We start from the raw sequence: 14,379 nt of genomic DNA on the forward strand, positions 1-14,379 counted from the left end.
AGTCGTCCTTAAAGTGATTCGCGCACACAAAAATGACCTTACCCACAGATGTGGGTACATTTCTGTGAAAAATAAAACTCAACCAGGCACTTGGAAAAGGTTCTGATGCTGGGAGACGGTGTAACGAAGCTTGTGGGTTACTACATCCAACAACCGAACATTTCGACTTATCCTCTCGTAACTTCGGCACCCTTAGGTTGGACTACAAAATCGCAGCGAGAAACAAAAATGGCGGATTGCTCTGAGTGTCGATGTCCTAATTTGGCAGTTCCGCCGGGAATACTGTGACGTCATTGTTCAAAAAACGTAATAGAGAATAGAAAAATTGAAACGGATCGCAAAATATGACCAAAACAGAATATAAAGATATCAACGGAGCACCTGAAGAGACTACTTTGAACTTTTCTGTACTTCTAAACACTCTAAATATACAACAAAATGCATTTAAGGGCTAAAAAAGTGGATTTAGCATGATATGTCCCCTTTAACTCTTCCTCCCGTTGCTTCTTTGAGCGACTCGATTCACCATCATGTGACGCTACAAGACTAAACTGCCTGGTGCAGGTTGACAAACTTGATGATTTGTTTTTAGATATACCAGGAACAAAAAAGGTTTTGTGACGAGATGACTGTTCTCTCACGTTATATTGATGTTGCACCTTTAATGGTGCTTCTTCCACTTGTTCAGGTGTTACAGTTGGACCAGGTGCAGGACCAGGCTACAGAGCTCAGTGTGGGCATCATGAAGGTGAGATCTTACAAAATAACACGTTTTTTTTTAAAAATTTGCTTTTCAGACAAAAGTCATTCACAACATCACATAACATTCACATGTCTTGTTTACTTAATGTCATATAAATAAGGCTGTATGGGTACTCGGTATCGGCAGCTAGCTGAAGGTCAGTACTCGTACTTTGAAAAAAATGGTATCGGTGCGTCGGTAGCGTCAAGTCTTCATCTGGAGATTTCAGGTTCTGATCTGCTTCTGGAATAAAAACCAATCCAGTTTGACTCCTGATCATCTCCTGTGACAAACCCTGTAAAAAGAAAAAAAGAAAGAAACTGCCGACGTTCTCAGTGGAAGAGACGATTACTCTGTAGTAGATATCAAAAGCAGGTAAAACCAAGTTTGGAGAAAAGCCATTCATATCCAGGGAAATCATGCAAACTCAGTAAAAGTCAAAGCGTCAATATCGAGTCGTTGGACTGTCTCTCTGGTTATTTTACTGCTCAAATCGGTCAGTCCATCAGAAACTACCCCTGACTTTTTTATTTGCCCCAGCTGTCTGACTGTGAGTCTCCTTTAGAAATCCATGACTTGTGTGTTTGGTGTCGATGTGTTCTACCCAGGTGTTTATAACCTGTCTGGAGCAGCTGAGCACAAAGTCCGATGGAGACAAAGAAACCTCCCAGTGAGTACCTCCATGTCGGTCTTCTTTTTCTTCATCTATCGTTTGTGACTCTGAAAACGTGTTAAGATGTCACCTGTTTTTTGCAGCAACATCTCAGTGGACCTGTCCTCTCCCGATCACTTCACCGGTGTTCAAGACGGCTTCAGTCCCACGTCTGTACGTACACTTAAAAAAAACAACAACATACATATATATATAAATATATTTCCTATAAACTGTTTGAGGTTTTTACACTTGAAATCCCACAGCCAGACAAACACACTGTCACTCATCTCAACCACTAAATGTTATCGGGCTGTTTACGGGCTGTGGACAAGAAGCACCGACGTCCTTGTTTCCTGTAACTTCTTTTGAGATGTTAGTGAAGGAGCCTGAAGCACGAGGGAGGAGGAGGAGGAGGAGGAAGAGCGGGGTGCAGGGTGCTTCTTGTAAAGGGAAATGGAGCAGGGTGCAGGAGGGGGTTTCCCCACTTTGGGTTGGTTTAGCAGGGGGGTAAATAGACTCGACTGACCTGCTCAGAGTGAAGTGTAGCTTTGTTGCTTCATGACATGAAAATACCAAGAGTTCAAATTCCTCTAAAACCGATTTTACTTCTTCAGATCAATTTCCCTGAAAGATTTGTTTCAGAATAATTCAGTATGAACAAATGGGCAATGAAGTGCATGAACACGCGTCATTGTTCATCACAGCTGAGATGCTGATATTTGAAGAATCTGATCGCTCAAAACAAACAAAAGTATATTTATTCCAGTTTTGTTTTTTGAAGTGTGCTTCCACTCTTTTCCAAGGGTTAGTTTCAGGTCACTGGGAGGCACATCTTCCAACAGGAAACTAACTTAAAGAAACTTCTAATATGCTCATTTTAATTGAGCTCTCGTGGCTCACCTGCAATACCTGTATAGGCCACCAGGGGGCCACAGCCTGTACAGACCAGGTGGGAGTCTATGCCAAAGCCTCTATGGCTGGTTTTTGTTTGGTGCTCCCACAGAGCGACTGAATAAACCAGCCATACAAGTTAATACCAAGTATTGGCGTTACAAAGTCAGCTGCATTACTTCTGACAAGAACAACCTTGTAACTTAAAACTATTAGAAGAGTGGCTACTGATTTGTTTCAGTGGTGGATTTCAATCCAGTGCAGAGCTGCTGGCTCTCTCCACTGTTAGCTATTCTTAGAAACGCCTCCCAACGTGGTACTATTCGAAAACGCTACAACTCTGTCTTATTGTAAACGGCGGAAACGCGAATTTACGCGACAATAAGACCGATCGGAGGAAGAACAAGACAGTCTCCCAAGTTACTGTTTATTTTGAAGTACAGTAAGTTTGCTACTTTTTTTCACACGCTTTGAACCCGGCGGCTTAAACAATGACGCGGCGAATTTATGGTTTTCTAGCTTCATGCCGCCAGTATATGGGTGATGCGTTCAGGTGCATCAAGTAACCCAGACCTTTCTTTTTCTTTTTTCTTTTTAAATTTGGTGGCTGCGGCTAATATACAGGTGCTCAATAGTCCAGAAATTCCGGTACTAATCGGTTAGCAGTAACTCTGGGATTATACCATGTCAGTGAGAGTACTCGCGCGTACTAAAGCGTGATTGTGTAACTCCTGATTTTGTAGGAGCAGCGACTGCTGATCATCCTCAGCAACTGCCAGTACCTGGAGAGACACACCTTCCTGAACCTGGCCGACCACCTGGAGAAGCACAGCTTCACCGGGACGGAGAAGATCACCCGGGTCAGTGCGCGTGCGTGTGCGTGTGCGTGTGCGTGTGTGTGTGTGTGCGTGTGTGTGTGTGTGTGTGCGTGTGTGTGTGCGCGCGCGTGTGTGTGTGTGCGCGCGCGTGTGTGTGTGCGTGTGTGTGTGTGTCTGTCTTCTGAGTAGAGTTATGACTCGTATTAAAGAAAATCAAAGGTCATCGTCTTTCAAACTCAGTTTCCCCATTTCAACCCCTTTCTCTTCTTCACACACACACACACAGTCACACACACACACAGTCACACACACACACAGAGTCGCAGACACACATATATTCGCGATGATGACTAATGGCTGAATCACAAAGCAAAGAAGTGCTCGGTTACTTTTCCTGTAAAAACAGATCACAGAGGGTTTTTTTTCACTCATTCTACCTCCGATGTCTCATAAACACTTTAGTTTATTAGAACCAGTTTGTGCACATCTCAGGCTCTAATTGTTGAAATGGTTATGAAAGGTGACAATCTAATCTAATCTCATCGCTGACAAAACTGTGAACGGCTCAGAAACCGTCGTCTCAGTTTCATCACAAGTTAATGAAAAGATGAGGTTAAGATTGGACATCAGTGTTGCACCCTTCCACTTGAGAAGCAGCGACCGTTATCTCCTCGGTCTCCTCCTCGTTAATATGATAATTCATTAATGCTTGACAGATTTCTGTCGGTCACAGCAAACCTGTTCACTGATTCCCCCTGCTGAAGCTCATGTTTTACCCCAAAACTAAAAAAGGGAGATTTCCCTCAGTGTTGGATCAGAGTTGTTATTGTCAATAGATTTACAAACGTTAATTAATTATTTTGGTAGAATATTGAGTAAGAAGTGAATTAATCCGACCCCACAGAACAACGTCAAGAATCTCTGTTCAAAATCACACGTTATATTTATTTGACGGTTGCGACTCGGTCCCTCAGACTCCATTCTGAGAAAAGATTTAAATGTGAGAATACACCGATATCACTTTTTTAAAAAGATTTAATAGTGACGATATTAGCTCCACAAATATACACTGGGCGCTCCTTCAAACAAACAAAAACAATTATATATCTATATATATATATATATATATATACGGTATATGTTATTCTTTTTTTCTTTGCCGTGACGTCTGTCGTCCTCGCCACGCCAGGTGAGCGTGGACGCCATCCGGGAGCTCGATCGGAAACTCTTCGAGGCTTACATCGAGAGACGGGCGGACCCCATCGCAGGCTCCCTGGAGCCCGGCATCTACGCCGGATACTTTGACTGGAGGGACTGCCAGACGCCTTCAGGTAGCGCCGGCACAGAGCTTCACACGCTAAAACACCTGCTGCTCCTCGTTTTCATTCGCCAACCCGGAAACAACTGCGTCTTTTACAATTCTCTTCCAGAACGTGGTAATCCAGCAGTCCTGCTCTGCTCAGTCCCACTTCATACTGTCCTGTTTTATTCTATTTTCATCTATTATGTATTTTCTATCTTGTCCCAGTGTACTCTAGCCTTTCAATTAGATCTCATTCTATCCTGTCTGCATGTTACTCTGTTGAATTCTTCTTATTTCATCATATTCTATTCAGTTCAGTTGTCTTCTATCCCTTTCTACCCCGTCCTCTCACCTCTGGTATAATCTACCATTCGATTCTGCTCCAGCCCATTTTATTCCACCGTCCGTCCATTTGTAGGACAATTCATTCTGTCTGTTAGTTTGTTTTTTTCTTTTTGATTCAGTCCTGTTCTAATCCGGTCTTTCCTATTTGAGTAAATCTTCACGTTTTGTGTCTTCTTACCTTTTCAAATGGCTTTTATTTGAACTTTTTTGCTGTTTTAACATTTTCCCGTTTGGTTTTTCTTCATTTATTTTCTTCTTTCAGCCCGTTCTAACCAGGAGAAAAACAATCAAAGTGTATTTACTTCAGATTTAGTCAAAGCTTCTTGGAGGGTCTAAAGAGCCACGGGTTGCACGTCCAATATCTTCTAGTTTTTAGTTTTTAGTTTTTTATCCTCTGTCTCTGTCTCTGTCTCTGTCTCTGTCTCTGTCTCTCTCTGTCTCTGTCTCTGTCTCTCTCTGTCTCTGTCCAGTCTCCTCTGTTCCCTGCTACCTTGTCTTGAGCAGTGATATTAGTAACGCTCTTATGACCACTTTTTACAGTAACACGGAATCTAACGTGTTACTATTTCCAAACCAGTAATCGCATAAAAGTTACTTCTCCAAGTCACTGTGCGTTACTATTGTAGCGTTACTATTGTAGCGTTACTATTGTAGCGTTGCTATTGTAGCGTTGCTATTGTAGCATTACTATTGTAGCGTTGCTATTGTAGCGGTGCTATTGTAGCGTTACTATTGTAGCGTTGCTATTGTAGCGTTACTATTGTAGCGTTACTATTGTAGCGTTACTATTGTAGCGTTGCTATTGTAGCGTTGCTATTGTAGCATTACTATTGTAGCGTTGCTATTGTAGCGGTGCTATTGTAGCGTTACTATTGTAGCATTACTATTGTAGCGTTGCTATTGTAGCGTTGCTATTGTAGCGTTACTATTGTAGCGTTACTATTGTAGCGGTGCTATTGTAGCGGTGCTATTGTAGCGATGCTATTGTAGCGTTGCTATTGTAGCGTTGCTATTGTAGCGTTGCTATTGTAGCGTTGCTATTGTAGCGTTGCTATTGTAGCTTTGCTATTGTAGCGTTGCTATTGTAGCGTTGCTATTGTAGCGTTGCTATTGTAGCGTTACTATTGTAGCGTTGCTATTGTAGCGTTGCTATTGAAGCGTTGCTATTGTAGCGTTGCTATTGTAGCGTTACTATTGTAGCGTTACTATTGTAGCGTTACTATTGTAGCGTTGCTATTGTAGCGTTGCTATTGTAGCGTTACTATTGTAGCGTTGCTATTGTAGCGTTGCTATTGTAGCGTTGCTATTGAAGCGTTGCTATTGTAGCGTTGCTATTGTAGCGTTACTATTGTAGCGTTACTATTGTAGCGTTGCTATTGTAGCGTTGCTATTGTAGCGTTGCTATTGTAGCGTTGCTATTGTAGCGTCCAGCAGGACGAGTTTCTTGTCTGTAAAGCCGGGACGCTCCTTTGTTCTCCTTCAAACGGACACACACACACACACACACACACACACACACACACACACACACACACACACACACACACACACACACACACACACATAATTTTCTTGAGTAAAAAGATATATTGGCAGGAAGCCCCACCCCTTTTTTTCAATCAATCAATCGATGAAAGACGTTATTTGTCCCCGTGGGACAATTAAAAGGTCGCATAGAGCAGGCAGTGCAAATAGATAAATAGAGCAACAACAGAGTAGAACTACATCACCAGGTAAATAAATACCAGTAATAGTAAAAATATGATAATAAAAGTGCGAGTCAGATAAAAATACAACGAAGAAAGAAGGTCAAAGGTCAAATATGTATCAGCAGGAGGCCAGAACTGAGTTTTTAGAAAAACTGGTTGTCATTTTTATGTTGAGACGGGGGGGGGGGGGGGTGTTCTGAAAGTAACTCAAAAAATTACTTGTAATCCAACTTAGTGACTTTTAAAAGCAAGTAATCAGCAAAGTAACTAAGTTACTTTTTAAAGGAGTAACTAGTAATCAGTAATGGGTTTACTTTTTCAAGGTAACTGTGGCACCGCTGGTGTTGATGAAACGGGGTTTTATGTGTGTCGGGGGAATCACCACCAGCAGCCACCGACGAGTCCTGGTTAAATATCATGACTCGGCCTCCGGCGGTCCTGCAGCATGGGAACTCTGCGCCTCGCCTCTGATCTGCTCTGCTGTGTGGTCACATGCGTCATGTGTAAAGCACGGCTCTTTGAGGGCTTACTGTAAACACCTGTCTTACTGTCGCCCCCCCCCCCCCACCCCGAGCCTCTCGTGGCCTTTTGCGTTGAGCGGTGGGCGTGCGGCCATGTCTGCCTGCGCCGCCATGTCTCTCCAAACCCAGGTGAAAACCTGAATGTGAATGTGTGGTTTGCCGTAGCGCCGGATGTGAAGCAACGTGTCAGACTGTACGAGCTGCACCTTTTCACATGGGCAGCACGGAAACAAACGCTCGTCTTGTTTAGAAGTTTGGTCCCTGATCCAGCTGCTTGAGCGACCGTTTTGGTTTGATTGTGAAAGAGGAACACTTTGGACTCCAAACCACACTGCTAGGATCTGATACTTTCACTTGGTTGCACTCTTGGTGTGCGACTCGCGGGTTTGCCGCGAGGCACCGGCAATCTGGTTTCACTACTTTCTTTTTGTTGCTTCTGGTTCAGGCTTCTGTCAACAACAGAAGAGCCGAGGCGCTTGTTTTTAAAAATGGCTGCGACTCGCAGCGAAGCGGCCCGGCGCAAAGGAAAGAAGAAACATTTAGCATCGTGTTCTCTGCGTCCTCTCAGTCATGTACTGGTCGCTCGATTTGTCACAAGACTCCTCTTCACCTTCCGTCTCCTCTGCTGAAGTGGCATCACATGCAGTAACATCATGTAGCGTTACTATTGCAATGGTAACGCTACGGTAGTAACGCTACGGTAGTAACGCTACGGTAGTAATGCTACGGTAGTAACGCTACGGTAGTAACGCTACGGTAGTAACGCTACGGTAGTAACGCTACAATAGTAACGCTACAATAGTAACGCTACAATAGTACCGCTACAATAGTACCGCTAAAATAGTAACACTGCAATAGTAACACTGCAATAGTAATGCTACAATAGTACCGCTACAATAGTAACACTACAATAGTACCGCTAAAATAGTAACACTACAATAGTAACACTGCAATAGTAATGCTACAATAGTAACGCTACAATAGTAATGCTACAATAGTAACACTGCAATAGTAACACTACAATAGTAACGCTGCAATAGTAATGCTACAATAGTAACGCTACAATAGTAACGCTACAATAGTAACACTGCAATAGTAACGCTGCAATAGTAATGCTACAATAGTACCGCTACAATAGTAACACTACAATAGTACCGCTAAAATAGTAACACTACAATAGTAACACTGCAATAGTAATGCTACAATAGTAACGCTACAATAGTAATGCTACAATAGTAACACTGCAATAGTAACACTACAATAGTAACGCTGCAATAGTAACGCTGCAATAGTAATGCTACAATAGTACCGCTACAATAGTAACGCTGCAATAGTACCGCTACAATAGTACCGCTACAATAGTAACGCTGCAATAGTAATGCACGGTGACTTGGAGAAGTAACTTTAATCTGATTACTAGTTTGGAAATAGTAACACATTACTCGCTACTGAAAGAAAGTGGTCATATGAGAGTAACGCGTTACCGATTGATGCGTTACCGGCATCAGTGCTCGCTATGTGACGAGAGTTCTGAGTATTTTGAGACCCAAATATGAAGCAACTTTGCTCAGAGAGACAATAAACCTGCAGATTTACCACAAAACGTTGTGATTCTTTGAAGCTTTACAGTTTCCAAACAACCAGCTGACATCGAGTTGGTTTGAATCGTCTATGAGGCAATAAGACTCTTGTTCTGAATCCGCTGGCCAGCAGAGACTCCCTTTCTTATATTTAGAGTCACCAGTTAAATAAACAGATTTCTTTATGGCACATTTTAACGACACTCTTAAAGCCTTTTGCATAGATTAACATTGAGGCTAAATAATCAAAAAACAGTATTATTATATCTTTTTTCAATTAACTAATCATGTTAACTTGTCAAGCTTGTAAGTACATTCCAGCCACAAAGCTTTTGTTGTGAAATCTTTTCTCTTTTCTTTTTTGGGACTCAGTTCCTCCTCGTATTGTTCACGCTGTGCCCTGGTCTCTTCCCCACAGGTGTCAGGAACTACCTGAAAGAGGCTCTCGTCAACATCATCACGGTTCATGCTGAGGTACGAACTCACACATGTGGAATTGACTCGTTCTGCATCTCAGTGTGTCAATATGTTTTGGTGTTTGTTTGGGTCTGTTTAAACTGCTGTGTAACACCGAAGCCTGAGCCAACAACATCTCTTACTGTAAATATGAAGACGGCCCTCAGTTCTATAATAATAATAATAACAACAATAACTCTATATAGCACTTTTAAGAACAGTTGTTACACAAAGTGCTTTACAGTAAAAACACTGTGTGAAAGACTGCAGTAATTTGTATCTGCTGATACGCGAAGAAATGAATGAGAGGATGTTTCAGAACTTTTAAAAACTCAACCCAGAAAAAACAAAAACAGAGGTACAGTCATTTGTTTTGGCGCCATAGATGAAAGGTTAAAGGTCAGCGCTCATTCTGACTCCACGTCATTCAAGGCGTCAACTCTGGGTGTAATGCGGACCTGAAAATCTACAACCACATTAAGACAATGACAGGATGAGCTTTCTACAATCTGAAAGGTACTGCAGGAACGAAAGGATTTCTGACCAAACACTATGTAGAGACACCTTCATAACACTAAGTAGACCGGTGGTAGAGCTGTGTAACTACTAACATGACATCACAGGAACTAGATAGAGTCTGGCACTCAGACCTGACCCTGCAAGTCTGGACTGAGGTAGTAAAATCCCAGGCCGTCACAACAGAAGAGCAAAATGCTCGTCTCAGTCAGCTGGAATATAATATACCAGAATATAATACACACATTCAAATTGTGTTAGACAGAGCAAACTTCAATACACAGATTTTAACACACATTCCAAGGTGTGACTGCAGAAAACTCCCTAAAGATACACATACGAATAGTACATGAAACGTACACGATGGCAGTTCCTGTTTACCTTTCTACTTTTTTCCTCAAGCTCTCAATTAACTGTCTTTCTCTCTTTTTCCTCTTTTCTTATTCTTTCCCTCTCAGGTTTTCACCGTCTCCAAGGATCTGGTTCCGCGGGTTTTGTCTAAAATTGTTGAGTCGGTTGCAGACGAGATGTGTCGTCTCATGCAATGTGTTTCGTCCTTCAGCAAGAACGGTGCTCTGCAGGTACACACACACACACACACACACACACACACACTGTAACACTGAACCTGATGATATTAACCGGATCTCAAATACCGTTAAACATAAACACAATGTTTTAAAGGAGGTTTAATATAATCACAAGTTTTGTAGTCATTTGCATCATTAAAGGTCCCATGTTAAGCTAAATTGACTTTCTAATGGTTTTCTAACAGTAAGATGTTAGTATCTTGTGTCATCTTCCTCAGTTGCTCTACTTTTTTTTTTTAATTTGATCTCATATAGGAGAATCAGAGATTTTCCCTTCACGACATCATGCAGGGAAATAGCCACTCCCTCTGCTAGTGGATACTAACTTTGACCCTCCCACCGGTAGATAAAACCTTCCAAATATTACTGATATACCAGATGAATTCAGTATAATATGAAAAACTGTAATAGTTACAGTTAGCATTAGCTAGCATTAGCGTTACCAAATGAAGTAACATATTCAGACAAATAATATTTTTGGTTCGCCGTCTTCAGGAGCCTCACGTTCTGCTTCAAACTGGTTGATCGACAGCGTTTCTACGAGCCACGGCGATAAATCCATCGCTGACATTAGCGCATTGTCGCATTAGCGCGTTGCCAGATCTGATTCACTGTTTTCAGCACAAAAATTAAAAAAAACAGCCCAAATCTCAACCTCTGTAGAAACTCATGTGTTATTAACAACACGTCACAAACACACAACTGCACTGAATAAACAAAGGGGAAAAACAGGAAACACAAACAGGCTCCTCAAGAAGGTGGAAACTTGGCCAATCTGGCAACGCTGATCTCAGAGTGGACACAGACACAGAAACAGCCTGTTCTCAGTAGAGGGACTTTCAGACGGGATTAGATTAATTTGGGAAAATATGCTCTGAACACAGTGATGTAAAATCATTGAAAAACTGTATAATATGGAACCTTTAATTCTGGACGCTGAGGTTTGACTCCCGGTGCTGATCCGCAGGCCTCCACCTCCGACTTGGCCACTGCACAACATTTCACTCCTCCGTCCGCAACAACTTTTTGTGCTTCGGCTCGTCGTCCGTCTGAACGTGAACAAACTGTGTCAGCGTCTGAATATTTGTGAGCTTGACTGTTTTCACTAACGTCTCCACTTGCTGGGGATCTACTGTCACCGGGGAACTTTTTTTTTTTTTTTTTTTTGTCCCAACAAGTCAGTCCAGTCAACTGAATGCGAGTGTGTCAGCAGATACTGGCGCCTTGCAACATTCACTTGTACACACACACACACACACACACACACACACACACACACACACACACACACACACACACACACACACACACCACACACACACACACTCACACTCACACTCATAACACTAGCCTGACTCAAAAGTGGACCCTCGAATGAGGGGATCCACCTTTTGTTTCTTTTATCTCATATTTCTCTTCTTAACACTAACGGCTGTCAGTTGGCGGCCATCGCTCATTTCATCTGTAACATTTATTCTCCTTTTTGAACCGGTCAACCTCAACCTCAACCTCACCTCACCCCACCCCGACTCATCCTGCGTCACACCCAGGCTCGCCTCGAACTCTGCGCTCTGAGGGATGCCATATCCACCTACCTCAACTCTGACAGCAAGTGAGTTCAACACACACGCACACGCACACACACGCACACACACACACACACACACACACACACACACACACACACACACACACACACACACACACACACACACACACACACACACACACACACACACACACACACACACACACACACACACACACACACGTGGTCACAGAGACAGGAACCCACACGCGTGTGTGTGCCCGCTGATTTATGGCCGGGCGTAAATCTTAGCAGTGGCACATCCCTACTGCAGTCTCTATTTATGTTGGTCGGTGGCTCATGGGAAGGAAATGAAAGTAATCTGGTTCTGTCGTGTGTGTGTGTGTGTGTGGGTGTGTTGGCAGTGTGTGTGCGTTGTGGTGTGTTGGGAGTGTGTGTGTGTGCCTGTTCTCACCCTCAAAGGCCCGTCCTGAACTGGGCCCTCCGCCGTGTTTCATTAACTGTCTTAACCAAGTGTTTCGCCCGCAGTGCCAGCTTCAAGCTGGCTGTGGACGCCCTGCCTCAGCTGCACAGCGGAGCCGACAAGAAGTGAGTGCAGTGATGAGCTGCTCCAGTGGAAGTATATATATATATATATATATATATATCCTGTCTGAGTTCATCTTCTTCACCTGAAGTTACAAGTTCAAACACAAACAGTCTTTTATTGAACAAGTCTCATAAACCTTCGCTGTGCGGGTGAAAAAAGAAACAACCAGTTGATCCTCCTGCAGCTCTTCACCAGGAGTTTCGGACGTTTCTTCCTCACAGATCAGCTTCTGCAGGAAAGCAGCCCAGAAACACCCATGATACTCCCTCCACTGTACTTACACTACTGGTTATAACATTGTCATAATTGTCACGCATGTTTTATTTAGATCTATTTTTCACTGTAACCAAACAGACAAGCATAAGGACAAGAGCACCCAATGGACTTAAAAAAATATAGAACAGAATAATAGTCAGTGAGGGCAGAAATGAGAGAAGTTAAATGAAAAAAGCCCAGAGGGTCCTGGATGAGAAACAAGATACAAGACAGAGACCAAAAAACAACAACGACAACAAAACCCAACTCACAAATCAGAACAAGACAAGAAAACACAACAGAACTGACAAAGAAACTAAATTAATTCATCAATTAAAAAGGGATCTGCTTTTTCCACCCACACTATGAATGTTTAACAGACATGTTGAAGAGCCCGTTGTCACGACAACCATTCAAGTGAAAACGTTTTTGCGTTTTCGTTTCAGAAAAGTTTCACGTTTACACTGAAAACGACGTCCGTTTTCACGGCGAGTTCACGCTCTTGGTTGTTTTTGCAAATGAAGCGACACACACACACACCCATGCACACACACACACATACGTACTGAGAACAATACACTATAAACATTAGCGGGAACACTCGTATGGACAGACAACCAAGTTGGATTGTTATTTCTGTGACTGTCAAAATAAAAGTACCGTGTCCCAGGAGAATATGGAGTCATGACAATCTGGAGAAAATTATTCTACTCGGGACGAAACCCGAGCCTTTACAGAAAGAGTAAAATTTTGCCCGTTTCCATGGCGACAGAGTCGGCGTGTTTTCAAAAGGTTCCACCTTGGGAGCCCTTTTCAAAAAAAAAAGGTTGTTTTCAGGGTCTCCGAGCACCGTTGTCGTGTGAACGGACGCCGGAAAACAGTACGGAAGTTTTGCGTTTTCACTTGAAATCGTTGTCGTAAGTAAGATACGGGCCTGGTCACATGACCGAATGATACTGAAAACTAGGAAACGGCAAAGTCTTCACTGGCTTGCTCAGCGTCACTGTGACATAAAGCGTTTGTTGCGTCTCCTTCCAGGTTGCTGGAGGAGCTGCTGAACAAGTTTAAGAGCAGCATGCAGCTCCAGCTGGCCTGCTTCCAGCCGTCCTCCTACCAGCCCGTCAAGAGATGAACTCCGTCCATCTAATCTCACTTCTCACATCGCTCACGCATGCGCTCACGAGATGATTTCATTGTTACTTTGCAGGACAGTCCCAGCTGAGTTGGCTATGCTACTTATATATTCAGCCACTCATGTAGATAATAGTTGACGTGCAAATAGCCAAACTGTTTGTTTAGGGAATCTACCGTGGTCTATTAACCTAACTTGATGTAGAGCGTTTGCTCAGAATGAAATGAGTGTCACAATATCTTAAAAAGAAACGACTGAAAATGAAAAGTTGTTTTTCATGCTTTGCATTGTCCCATATGTACTCTATAAAATGAAAGTTGGAATTAAGATGTTGTGTTTTTGCTTTGGTTTTTGTCTCAACTTAATATTTTGTTAAAAAAAAAACAAAAAAAAAACAACTGCAGATCCACTAAGGTACGCTGAGCTGTAAGCGTTATAAGTCCAGGTGTTTACTTCAGAGAGCAGTAGCTTTTGTTCTCAGACTGAAAAATGTGCCTCTCTCTACTAGTGGGTATCCGATCCGATACTGCACGGAGTACAAGTGAAAACCTCCTGACGCGACTCAGCCGGGACTACATGACGCGCCGCAGGCAGACGAGAGAACAGCGATGTCGGCGGTTTGGAGATTCTTTAATATTCATGAGAACGACAAAAGTAAGACACTTTAAAATACGTTCAACCAAAACATCAAGAGGAGGAGAAAGATCGCTCCAACAACACAGCAACTT

At 42.8% G+C, this 14,379-nt stretch overlaps 1 protein-coding gene across 2 annotated transcripts in view; it reads left to right on the plus strand.

Moving 5' to 3' along the window:
• The window catches only part of exoc2 (exocyst complex component 2), a 57,973-nt gene extending 43,948 nt beyond the window's left edge, over positions 1-14,025 (plus strand). Inside the window, exons 19-28 of one of the 2 annotated variants that reach the window (XM_080473666.1) lie at positions 689-748; positions 1,351-1,412; positions 1,499-1,568; positions 3,032-3,148; positions 4,296-4,437; positions 8,983-9,038; positions 9,995-10,117; positions 11,677-11,738; positions 12,204-12,263; positions 13,558-14,025. In XM_080473666.1, the coding sequence (XP_080329792.1) occupies positions 689-748; positions 1,351-1,412; positions 1,499-1,568; positions 3,032-3,148; positions 4,296-4,437; positions 8,983-9,038; positions 9,995-10,117; positions 11,677-11,738; positions 12,204-12,263; positions 13,558-13,651 (846 nt within the window). In that variant the 3' untranslated portion in view covers positions 13,652-14,025. The remainder of the gene's footprint in view (positions 1-688; positions 749-1,350; positions 1,413-1,498; positions 1,569-3,031; positions 3,149-4,295; positions 4,438-8,982; positions 9,039-9,994; positions 10,118-11,676; positions 11,739-12,203; positions 12,264-13,557) is intronic. The other variant, XM_080473667.1, reaches the window with a different exon arrangement.
• The last annotated feature ends 354 nt before the right edge of the window (positions 14,026-14,379 follow it).

Source organism: Lipophrys pholis (genome assembly GCF_963383615.2).
Source record: "Lipophrys pholis genome assembly, chromosome: 10".
Taxonomy (NCBI): domain Eukaryota; kingdom Metazoa; phylum Chordata; class Actinopteri; order Blenniiformes; family Blenniidae; genus Lipophrys; species Lipophrys pholis.